We start from the raw sequence: 11,789 nt of genomic DNA, 5'->3' as shown, positions 1-11,789 counted from the left end.
ACTGACAAACGGGGGTACCTAGGAGGCACAGGAGGGTGCCAGCTTCTTGGGCCACCTGCCGAGGGCGGCAGAGGACGGTGTGGCCAGTGCCCCTGCCCACTCCAAAGAGCTCCTGGCTGCCACAGAGAAAATTACAACTAGGGTGTGTACCTCTAAAGCTTAAAGGCCGCAGAGGATCTGCCTGGCCTGGGCCTCTGGGAAGCCTCCCCCATCCCCCAGCAGGGTGACAGCCAACCTGGTGGGAAGGTGTTGGGCAGGTTGGAAAGCGATGCGGAAGGAGGAAGCGATCAGAGTTCAGGATCAGAACAACATGGGGACCACGCCTTAGTCCCACGTCCAGAGCTGGCACTGACTCCAGCTTCTCCTTGCCTTTCTCCAGTGCCTAGTGAGGGGCCGTCGGAACACCCATGGACCAGGGGCCGGCAGGGCCCACCTTCCCCATGGCTCTAGAAGCCCTGAGGGGCTTTTGCTTCCTTGGCACAGTGGGCTCAGGCTCACAAGGGCCGTGGCCTAGCCTGGGTGCCACTGGGCATGCCGTCTGAGAGGCAGCAGCTTTGCCTGCTGCCAGCCGCCTGCCTCCATGCCCACACTAACCCCACAGAGCTGCCCCCAGGCCGCCCCCTCCCACGGGCCTCGCCTTGGTTCAGCGTCCCACCCAAAGATGCTCTTTCCGCTGTGACCTCCAGGAAGGTTTCCACTGAGCACCACTGTGGACCAGAAGAGCACGGGGCTCAGCCAGGAGCACCGAGGAAGGGTGTTCTTGGCAGGAGAGCCCCCAAGTGCAAAGACGCAGAGGTGAAGGAATGCCAGTACCCTGAGCATAGGGGACTGGGGTGGGGGATGGGTGCTGGAAGCAGAGAAGGAAGGGGAGATGAGCTGCAGGACAAAAGACCTGAATGCCTCTGGGGACTCTGGCTGGTCCTGCCACTAAAGGGGAAGGCAGGGACAGACCAGTCTCCATGGGGTGACTCTAGGCTCACAGCTTTCTAGGTGCCCCCCAAATTCCTCACCATTAAAGAGTCCTCACTTTGAGGGATAACCCCAGGGGAGAAGAGGACCCAGGACACTCCCTGGCCAAGGCAGCTGCCCTTACAACAGCTTGAGACTCAGACCAGTGCCTGGGGCCCAAGGACACAGAGGCACAGGTAGGCAGGCCAGCCAGAGTGTGGGGCCCATAGCCAAGAGCCTGTCTGGAGGAGGTGGTCGTCAACTCTTGGTTCTTTTACCCCCCAAGGTGAACAGTCTTCTTCTAAAGCAGCAGATAACTCATGTGCTCTGCTCAGTGGCAAAGTGGGGTATCAGTTACGTGGAGAAGACCATCAGTGGAGGAAAGGGATCAGGACAGGACCTCAGGGCAGGCTATGGGGAAGGCAGGGTCCCAAGCAGACAGCATCTCGGGTCCTTCCCTGATTTGGGGAAGGTCCCATCAGTGGGCCTGAGGTGAGTCCCTCCCAGACTGACCAGACACAGTGACCAGGGAATGAAGCAGGGGCAGTGGGCAGGGGTGGGAGGGGGTACACAGGCCTTCCTAGCTGGCTTCAGGAGGCCATGTGTGCCCTGGTTGCAGCTGGAGGAGGTGTCCGGCCAGAGGAAGGGGCTGGAGCAGAAGGACCTTGTGAGCACACGGGAATCTGGGGACACAGAAAAGTGGCTTTGTCCTGCGGCCGGCAGGAAAGGCCGAGCTGTCCCGAGGGGCCGGCGGAGGAGCGAGCAGCGGTGGGGACAGAGAGGCTTCTGTGACCGGAAGCGCCCAGCTGGCTGGAGCCCACAAGCCCCTTGGGGCCCGCCTGGCGCAAGAGAAAGGAGCCCCAGGGCTGCGCCGAGGGACACTCAGCGAAGAGCGCGCGGGGCAGATCTAGGGGAAAGGAGGGTCCCTGGAGGGTTGCTCTCCTCCTTATCCCGGGAGGCCACCTGGAGACAGGTTACCGCCAGCCCCGGGCCCGGCCTCCGAAAGGTGGTCTGGGCGGCCAGAGCCAGCGAGGTCAGGACCGCGGAGGGAGCGGCCGGAGTGGTTGGGGCTGGAGAGTCTACGGGGGCGCTCGGGGGTCCCGCCCCCACCCGCAAGCCCGACAGGGAGGGGGACTTGGGGGACCCCGCCCCCTGCCCGCCGGGCGCCTCCGCGCGCCCCCGGCCCCTCTGGGCACGGCGGGAGCGCGCGAGCCTCCGGCCTCTCCACCCGAAAATCAAACCGGGGCTGCCGGCTTCTCAGCCAATCAGAGAGGAGACGAGCTAGCCTCGGCCAATGGCCGCCGCGAATGCTAATGAGCGCTGACGCCACGGTGAGGCCCATTCAAAAAGTCGCCGCTATTGTCGGGGCGGGTCGCGCGCCACCGGGCCCGCCGTCGGGCCGCGCGGGGACCGAGCCGGGGCGGCCTGAGGCCCGAGCGCTGCGGGCGGGCGCCCATGGCCGGAGCCGCCATGGCCGAGCCGGGCGGCGGGCCGCCTCCCGCGCCCGGCACGGAGGGGCTGCCGCGCGCCTTCCTGCAGAGCCTGCGCACGCTCTTCGACATCCTGGACGACCGGCGGCGCGGCCTGGTGCACCTGCGGGAGATCGAGTCCCGCTGGCGGGGCGCCGACGCGCGCGAGCTGCCCCGCGGCGTGCTCGAGGGCCTGCGCCAGGTGGCCCCAGCCAGCGGCTACTTAACCTTCGAGCGCTTCGTGGCCGGCCTGCGCACCGCGCTGCCGAGCGCCGACGGCGACACGCGGGCCCCCGCGCGCGCCCCGGCCCGGGGAGGCTGCTCGGCGCGGCCCGGGGGCCAACCGCCGCCCCCGCGCCTGGTGTTCGCGCCGGCCGACGAGCCGCGGACCGTCCTGGAGAGGAAGCCCCTGCCCCTGGGCGCGCGCCCCCCGCCGGCTGGCCCAGGCGTCGCGAGTCGGAACCTGGAGAAGCCGTGCGGCCTGGCGGAGGCGGCGCCCGGTCCGGCGGAGCCCGAGCGGCCCCAGGGCGCGGCACTGGAGCGGAGCCCGAGCAAGGACACTGGTGAGTGGGGGTGGCCCCTGGGCCCGCCCGGAGCTCCCCGCGGGCGTGTAAACCTGGGTCACCCCGCTGCCTGGAGGAAAAGAAGTTCCTCCGCGCCTCGGGTGCTCGGGGACCCGGCCAAGGAGCTGGTGGGAGCTCTCGCAGACCCCACCAGGAGCCCACTCCAAGCTAAACCCGAGCGGGGAGCCTTTTCGGTCTGAGGGCTCTCCACCTCAGTATTTGCCCACACTTAGGGACACCCGGGCCCTTGGGCTCGTCTGGTGACTCAGGCAGAGGCAGTTCTCACTGGTGTCAAGGGAGGGTCCCCAGACTGTGAAGGGCCTTTGCTGCCTCCTTGGGTCCTTCTCGGTCTAGCAGCTCGGGGAGAGGCCTGGGCGGACCGCCCCCTTGAGACCAGGGCAGGCGGGAGCTGCCAGGCGTGGTGCAGGAGGGCCTGGCCCGAGAAAGGGCAGAGAGTGGAGGGTCCCCAGCCGAGTCTTCCAGGCCTGGAGCCTTGGCGCCTCTGACACCTGGGCGGAATCAACCACAGCCCCTGGGGATGGCCCAGCTTCTGGTCCAGTTGGCAGGGACAGGACATGACTGAATGGTCCCCTGTTTATCCCCCAGAGAGCCTGCCCTGGGAACAAAACTGGCATTATCCGGGGGTGGGGGGCGGGGGCGAGGCGCCCCTCGGCCTATTCAGCCTGTGCAGATGCAGGCCTTCCGCTGGGCAGCTGTGGCCGTTTCTGTGCTGCCCACCCCTCTGCCAGCCTTGCTGGACCCCATGCCCAGGCTCAGACATACTCCCCAACCCCGTGACTGCCAGCTGGAGCTGCGGTGGCCCCCGCCTGCCCATCGAGCTCCAGGCTCCTCGCTGCCCAGCCTCCGCATCCCCCCGGGTGTGAGGGGAAGCGGGCTTCTGGGCGTGCGGCCCTGAGTGCGGGCCCGGTGCCGTCCGCGTGCTTGCGTGCGGTTGGGAATTAGCCATGGGACTGGGGTTTGCAGCCTCAGGCCTGTCATCGCACCAGGTCCATCACTGTGGTCCTCTGAGGTCCAGTTCCGGCGTCCACTGTCACCTTTGACCAGCGGAGGCCCAGACGGGGCTCGTGACATACTGTTTGGGTGCAAAACCTGGAGGTCCGAGAACGCTTAGCACCCCAGGAAGAGAAAGGTGCCCCACGTTCACAGCCCCCAAGCCCTCCCCAGTGTCCAGGCCCTCCTTCCTGTTCCGTGTTGGGGTTCAGCATGCATCGCAGGCTGGCTTGAGCTCCGTAGGTACAGGCTGCTAGATCCCGCTTGGACGGGGTGGGGTGGGGTGGGGTCAGGGATGCCTCTGCCTGCTGGGCCTCCAGCCTGCTGTCATCTGGGGGCCCTGGGCCGCCCTGCAAACCTGGTGGTGCTGGCCAGCTCAGGTGTCCCGGGGTGCCCCCAGCATCCCTCTGCTGTGTCTTTTCTGCCTGCAGCGCAGCTCGGCAGGTTGGAACATGAACTCAGCCTGCCTGGAGCCGGTCTGCCAGGGCTGGCTGGTTGGAGCTGGTCTGCCACAGCTGGCTGGTGGCCCACATGGCCACCTGGTGCCAGCCCTCTGGGCATGTCCCTGTCAGACATGCCTGTGCCCACTGCCGTGCCAGGCAGGGCATAGGGCTCGGGAGCCCAGGGAGGGCGCCCTCTTCGCCTGCACCCTCTCCCCACTCACGGGCAGCCTTGCTCGCCCTCCCCGTCCTCCAGGGAAGCTGGTGGCCCTCCAGGGGCCCGCCCAGGGAAGCACCTGGCTTTCTGGCCCCACGGCAACTCTGCGGGGGGCTGTGTGTGCGTAGGAGTTTCTGCTGGGGCTCCACTGGTGCAGGTGTGCAGGGGTCAAGCTGCAGTCTCCTTCCTGGGAGAACGCTGGGCTCTGCTGCCTGGGCCCTGTGTTCCTCCTGCTTGAACTCCGTGTGTGCTAAGTCGCTTCAGGCGTGTCTGACTCTTTGCAGCCCCATGGGCTGTAGCCCGCCGGGCTCCTCTGTCCCTGGAGTTCTCCAGGCAAGAATGCTGGAGTGGGCTGCCATGGCCTCCTCCAGGGGATCTTCCCGACCCAGGAATTGAACCGAGTCTTTTTGTGTCTCCTGCATTGGCTGGAGGGTTCTTAACCACCAGCGCCACCTGGGAAGCCCCAGTCACCCTTAAAGGGCCCCGGGCGGACAAGGAGAGAATTGTGGAGGCCAGAGGTCACCTCGCTGGCTCCGAGGTCAGCAGCCTTTGAGCCCTTGAGGTATGGGCCCTGGGTGTGCAGAGATGAATTAGATGGAGCCCCCTGCCTTCCAGGAGCTCGTACAGGGGGTGCGAGTGCAAACCTGAGCCTCAGTGGCTGCACGGCCATCTGCACGGCAGGTGTGAGGGCTGAGAGAGGACCAGGCTCCAGCCAGGCCCCGGCAGGGTGTGGTCCAGGGAGGCTCTGGATCGCTGAGGATCCCAGAGGCATGCAGGGCTGGGCACCTGGCTTTGTGCAGCTGGGGTTGGTTGGGGGTGGGTCTGGGATGGATGTTTGGGGGTTTGGGGGAGTCAAGCTTGCCTCATGGGAAGTGAGCCAGGCTCTCACTTCTCTGCTGCAGGAGCAGTGACCTGCAGGGCCCAGGAACTCGGCACGGGGGATGCCCACTGGGGGCCCCGTGCCCGAGGGGAACGGCGGAGGCACACCATCACCAACGGCGTGGACTGCGCCCTGGTGAGTACGGGCCCAGGGGCTCTACCATCTTGCCTGGGTTTGGACTTGGCCCCCACATGCGTGGTTTCCTGGACCATTCCTCTGCCTGGGAGGGGACCCTGTGGCAGGAACGTCGGTGGTTCTAAACCTCAGTTCCCATCCTAGTTTGAACCCACTTGGGAGCTGGCCCACGGTCAGGTCAAGAAGTCCTTTGGTCAGCCCCTCCCCGGCACCGCACTGGACCCTACCTGCTTCCCTGGCACATCAGGCTAGCCCACCCGCTGAGAGTGACCACGTGCCATAAAGAGGGGGGAAGATGCCCTTGGGAACCCTGTGTGCAGAGGCTAAGGAAGGCCAAGACTGCCCCCGGTCCCGGGAGGAGGAGCCGGGCTGTGCTCCCCGTGCAGAGGCGCACAAGCGCTCCTGTTGGTACCGGGCTGTGTGAGTGCAGCTGTGTTGAGTGGGGGTGTGTGCTCGGGGGTGTGAGTGTGGGCCGTTAGGAGTTCCAGGCACAGGCAGGTGCAGGCTGTCCTGTCCTGCTGTGTGCCTGTGTGCAGCATGGCACGTGCCCGTGTGGTGCCCGTGGGTGACGCAGCCCGTGCCCGTGGGTGACGCAGCCTGTGCCTGTGTGGTGCCCGTGGGTGACGCAGCCCATGCCCGTGTGGTGCCCGCGGGTGACGCAGCCCGTGCCCGTGTGGTGCCCGTGGGTGACGCAGCGTGTGCCCGTGGGTGATGCAGCCCGTGCCCGTGTGGTGCCTGTGGGTGACGCAGCGTGTGCCCGTGGGTGACGCAGCGTGTGCCCGTGTGGTGCCCGTGGGTGACGCAGCCTGTGCCCGTGTGGTGCCCGTGGGTGACGCAGCCCATGCCCGTGTGGTGCCCGTGGGTGACGCAGCGTGTGCCCGTGTGTGGCAGCTGAAGCAGATGAGGGCGCTGCAGCAGGAGCAGGAGGTGCTGCTGCAGGGTCTGGAGATGATGGCGCGGGGCCGGGAGTGGTGCCAGCAGCAGCTGCAGCGCCTGCAGGAGCGCCAGCGCCACCTGGGCCAGAGCCGGGCCAGCTCGGTGAGTGACACTGTCCCTGGGCCTGTCTCCACCCCCACCCCTGGGCACAGCGACCCGTCCCCCACAGTGATCCCCTGCCCAGGTGGGCAGAGGACAGTGGGTGCCCCTCTACCCAGAGTGCTGGGCCACCCCTCCCTGCCGTGATACTCCCCACCTGTGACGCTCCTGGGCTCCCCGCCCACAGGGCCGCCCCTGGGGACCCCCCGGGACCCCTGGGCCTCCCTGCACCCCTGGGCCGGCCCTGCTCCCTGACCGCCCCTCTGTGCTCTCCTCCAGGACCTTGGGGCTGAGGGCAGCCCCCGCCTGCTGGGGCAGCTGCTGCCTAAGGTGCAGGAGGTGGCCCGGTGCCTGGGGGAGCTGCTGGCCGCAGCCTGTGCTGCCAGGGTGAGTGCCTCCCAGCCCAGCTCGTGCCACCCTCGCCCTCACCCTAGCGGCTGTGCCAGGCCTGCCTGACCGTGCCCTCCTGTAGGCTCTGCCCTCGTCCTCCTCGGGGCCCCCGGGCCCTGTGTCACCCTCGGCCCCCAACTGGCAGCAGCAGACCATCCTCATGCTGAAGGAGCAGAACCGGCTCCTGACCCAGGTGGGCGGGGGCCGGGGCGGGGGGGGTGGGGGTGCTGCTGGGGGGGTGGGGGCGGGGGCGGGGGGGCGGGCAGGGGCTGGAAGCAGAATGCGGGAGGGGGCGGGGGCTGGGGGCGGGGTGCGGGCGGGGACTGGAGGTGGGATGCGGTTCCGGTGCCGGTGGGAGCTGGAGGCGGGATGCGGTCAGGTGCAGGTGGGGGCTGGGGGCAGGATGTGGTCTGGTGCCGGCAGGGGGCTGGCGGCGGGGTGCGGGCGGGGGCTGGGGGTGGGGGGTGCGGATGCTGTCCCGGTGTGGATGGGGGCTGGAAGGCGGGATGCGGTCCCCAGTGCGGGCAGGGGCTGGGGGGCCCTGGCCAGGCCCTGACCGCCCCACCCCCCCCTACCAGGAGGTGACCGACAAGAGTGAGCGGATCACGCAGCTGGAGCAGGAGAAGTCTGCCCTCATCAAGCAGCTGTTTGAGGCCCGCGCCCTCAGCCAACAGGACGCCGGGCCCCTGGACTCCACCTTCATGTAGCCGGCCCTGGACACAGATAGAGGACCTTGCCGCCTGGCCAGTCTCTCAGCTCCGGGCGGGGGGGCACTTCCTTGGCCCCCCTTCTGAGGCAAAGGTGCCTGGACACCTGCCTGGACGTCGCCTCCCTCCTCCCTTCTGATCTGGGCTTTGGGGCTGGCAGGGTGGGAGACTCCATCGTGCCAATGCCCAGCCTGGAGCCGCCGCCACTGTCGGTGGGGAGGGGTGCTGGCCTCAGCAGCTCCGGGCAGGCCCGCTCAGTGTTCTGCTGGCCTGTGCCCCCTCTGCCTGGGGTCTCCAGTCCACAGCCCTGTTCACCCTGTGCTGCTAACTGGCCTTGGAGCCCGCATTTGGGTGTCTCGGGTGGGGCCTGGAGTGGGTGGCCCTGGGGTGGGACACCTCAGACCCAGTGGTGATTGGCCCCGAGTGTCTGCGGGCACGTTTCCTCCCTCAGGACTAGGGGTCCCACCTCAGCCAGGAGTCCAGGGGCTTCTACTGGTGTCCAGTTCCAGGGGAGCCCCAGGGCGCAGTGTTCTGAATTGCTGGATTCCTGCCTGAGCCAGAGCTGGCCTGATTTCTCTTCCTCGCGGACCTTAGACGCTAGGTGAACGGGCTGGCTGTCACCCCTGCTGGCCCGGACTCCACTGAGCAAACAGTGCCCTTTCTTGGACCTGCCAGGTAACCACAGCAGCGTAGGGTGCCCTCCGTGGGCAGGGCCCTGTCCTCAGGGTGGTGGTACCCTCTGGCGTGCCCCAGGAAGTCCTGGAGACCCAGCAACCTTAGCAGCACTCCCACCAGATGTGCGCTTCCCAGGGAATGAAGGGGCTGGGTCTGGGTCTGAGGAAGGGGGTCCTGAAGGATTCAAGAGCCTGGCAGCGGGTCCCGCTGGGGTCGTTTGTTGACTGTGCCCCCACGCCCAGCCCACTCTCGGGGAGACCACCTGCTCAGCTGGCCTATAGCCACCCCAGGAGGGGCTCCGAGCGCACGCAGGGCCCTCCCCTGGAGCTGAGGGCTTCCAGACTTTGCAGGCAGGCCATGTGTTCAGGCCTGGACATGCTGGGCACTTACAGAACCAGGCTCTGAGGGCTGACTGTGCACAGCCTCACATGCCTGGGGGTGGCAGTCTGCCCAGAGAGGAGGGGTCCGGAGTGCTATGCCCGCAGGGCCCAGCTCGGCCTGTGCCAGCTGGAGCCCTCCCCCCACACCAGCAGCCAGTGGAGGAAGGTGGTTGCCTCAGGTCCGGCACTCAGGCAACTTGACCTTGACCTGGGCAGGTTCCCTGGGATGTGAGGCAGGGAGCTGGACCCAAAAGGCGGCACCAGGTCTCCATCATCTGAGCCATGGGGTGACTGGACCAGGGCCCACCAGGACTGCCCAGAGGCTGCCCCTCTCCTGGTTCCCCCAGTTGTCCCCCTCTGCCAGCCCTTGAACAGAGCCCCCGCACCAGCTCGGGCCCTGAGCCCCTCACTAGGAGTCCGCTTACTCCCAGAACTGAGGACAGCCCTCCCCAGCTCCGAATCCTCCCTCCGCCCACGCGTGAGTCAGGGCAGGCCGGGCCACGGGCCGTCCCAGCTCTGGGCCCTGCAAGTGGTGCTCCGGCCCCTGGAGCTCCCTCCCCTGCTCCCCCTGCCCTGCTCCTGTCCAGCCCTGCCCGAGCCTGCAGGGGCCGGGACAGCAGAGGTGGCAGCCTTCGCCCTGAGGGACTCTGCGTCCCTGCTGAGAGCTCAGTGTTCACCCCAGGGGTACCACCAACTGCAGGCGGTCCCTTTAGTTGCAGGGTGACTTGCAGAGAGGCCTTTAGTGATGATGCTGGCCTTCCACGCAGGACGGAAGATGCACCCTCCTTCATTGAAGCCTGCAATGAGGCTGTCTGTGCCGCCCTGGAGACCCCAAGGGGAGAACTGTGAGTGCCCACAGGCTGGCAAGCCCAGGCGGCTGGCAGAAGCAAAACAGCCTTTCCAGAGCAGCGAGTGTTAGCCACACAGGGGCAGCGACTGGGGCGGGGTAGTCTTGGGGCCTGCCCGTGCCCTGGAGAACATTTAGCAGCATCTGTCCGCTAGATGCCAGCAACACTCAGTGTGACGCCAGTGGGGCGGGGGGAGGGCTTCGCCCCCCTTAGCTGAGCATCTCCCAGAGCGGCGCAGCTCCACCAGGCCTCAAGGATTCCCTGTGGTCTGAGTGCCACGGACAAGGAGCGTCTCCAGTTTAAAACCTGCTCGCAAGGGATGGAGCCACTGTGAGAGCTGGGAGGAACCCGATTCTGTGGCCGTTTCAGATGCTGGGACGGTCAGAGAAGATGCTGGTGTTTCACGTAGCTGGAGAAATAAAGAGATGCTTGAAAACACGAACACGGAACCGTCTATAGTTCTTATTCCATTAAAAGTGTCAACCTTGACTCTATAAAGGTAGCCAATAAAATGAAAAGAATCTAATAGAACTAGAAATTTGAAAGTAAAATTTAAAACTTGACTGGGCCTGATGTGGAAAATTTCAGCACAACTGAAAGGAGGCTCAATGAATTGAAACAGAGCTTAGGGAATGATTTGAGGACCATTCAGTTAGAAACTATAAGAGAAGGGTCTTGAGAGGTGGAGGGCTGTTTGATTAGATTTCCTGAAAGAAAGCATGGGGAGAAGGAACAATATATGAAGTTAGAATGGCTTAAATTTTTCCAGAATCGTCTTAAAATTCCAATCCTTACATCCAGGAATCCCAGTGGATCCCAGGCAAGATGAATTAGGAAAATGGCATTTTCTCTTACAAGATTGTTAAAGAATCCAGAGACAAAGCCAGTTGCCTTCAAAGGAGATACCACAGTGACATCGAAGTCCAGAGACTGAAAAGCCATCAGTGGCTGAGAGGGTGTCATTACTAGCCTAGAAGCCTGCGCCCACAGACGCTGTCTTTCAGGAGTGAGGGGCGGGGTTCCCCTGGTGATCCAGGGGCCAAGACCACGCTTCCCAGTGTGGGGGCCGGCTGCAATCCCTGGTCAGGGAACTAGACCTCGTATGCCACAACGGAGAGATCCCACGTGCAGCCAGGGCGGTATTTTTTAAAGCCCAAAACTTGGTGGCTTATGTACACAGCTCGGTTGCCTTGTCATGTCCGAGTCTTTGCGACCACACGGACTGTATGTAATAGCCTGCTAGGCTCCTCTGTCCATGGGGTTCTCCAGGCAAGAGTACTGGAGCGCCATTTCCCCTCCAAGGGAACTTCTCGGCCCAGGGATTGAACCCACGGCCCCTGCATTGGCAGGTGGGTTCTTTACCACGAAGCAAGCAACACGTTCTCTCGCCATTTCTGTGGGTTAGGAACTGCTGGCGGCCTGAAAGTGCATGAGTCTGCGGCAGAGGCGGTCCTCAGGGCTGCAGTCTTCTGCGATGCTGAGTGACCGGGGAGGACTCGCTCCCGAGACGGCGTGTCTGCACGCTGTCAGCGGGCCTCCCTTTCTCGTCTGCTGTGGCAGTAAGCCTAATGAGGATGAGGGTGCTGACCTTTCGGGGAGTGGAGTAGAGCCCAAATGTCACGACTGCGGAAATGGGGGGGCGGAGCCGAGGCACTCTCAAGTATAATTGTTCACAAGGTGGGAAAAGACGCCAACTGTATTTATTTCACTAAGTCTGTAAGTTACAATAACGGAGAACCAGGTAAGGTAATAGCTAATGGTATACCTTTCCCAAAAAAAGGGAGGGGCAGGGAAATGAAGGAGAAAAGGGAAAAGAAATTCAAATCTAGAAGAAACAGTGTAAAACTCAGAAAACACATAAGATTGAAGAAATATATTACTGTTCATGGTATATGTGAATAGATTGGTGAGTTATCAGATTGGGTTTTAGAAATTCAGATAGGAGCTGTTTTAAGAGACACACCTGAAATATAATGATACCAAAACAATAAAAAGAGAAAAACCCAAGCAGTTGTATTAATCTAAAACAAAATAGATTTTAAGGCAAGAGATGTTAATAACATTGAAGAGAGTAACAATCTCAAAAAGTTT

At 64.1% G+C, this 11,789-nt stretch overlaps 1 protein-coding gene across 1 annotated transcript; it reads left to right on the top strand.

Annotated features, from left to right (window-relative positions):
* The first annotated feature begins 2,403 nt into the window (after positions 1 to 2,403).
* SAPCD2 (suppressor APC domain containing 2) lies at positions 2,404 to 7,795 on the top strand. Its single transcript, XM_052649633.1, has 6 exons — positions 2,404 to 2,980; positions 5,551 to 5,663; positions 6,555 to 6,701; positions 6,978 to 7,085; positions 7,171 to 7,281; positions 7,667 to 7,795. Exons 1-6 carry the CDS (start codon positions 2,404 to 2,406, stop codon positions 7,793 to 7,795), a joined length of 1,185 nt encoding a protein of 394 aa, XP_052505593.1.
* The last annotated feature ends 3,994 nt before the right edge of the window (positions 7,796 to 11,789 follow it).

Source organism: Budorcas taxicolor, chromosome 11 (genome assembly GCF_023091745.1).
Source record: "Budorcas taxicolor isolate Tak-1 chromosome 11, Takin1.1, whole genome shotgun sequence".
NCBI classification, from domain to species: Eukaryota; Metazoa; Chordata; class Mammalia; order Artiodactyla; family Bovidae; genus Budorcas; species Budorcas taxicolor.
Note: the sequence above shows the minus strand (reverse complement) of the source record. Positions and strands in the feature narration are given on the sequence as shown.

Excerpts from the sequence above, each read along its gene's own strand:
- SAPCD2 (XM_052649633.1), top strand. The coding sequence starts at position 2,404 with ATGGCCGGAGCCGCCATGGCCGAGCCGGGCGGCGGGCCGCCTCCCGCG. Across the intron at positions 2,981-5,550 it reads GAGCCCGAGCAAGGACACTG|GAGCAGTGACCTGCAGGGCC; the intron begins GTGAGTGGGGGT and ends TCTCTGCTGCAG. Across the intron at positions 7,086-7,170 it reads CCGCAGCCTGTGCTGCCAGG|GCTCTGCCCTCGTCCTCCTC; the intron begins GTGAGTGCCTCC and ends GCCCTCCTGTAG.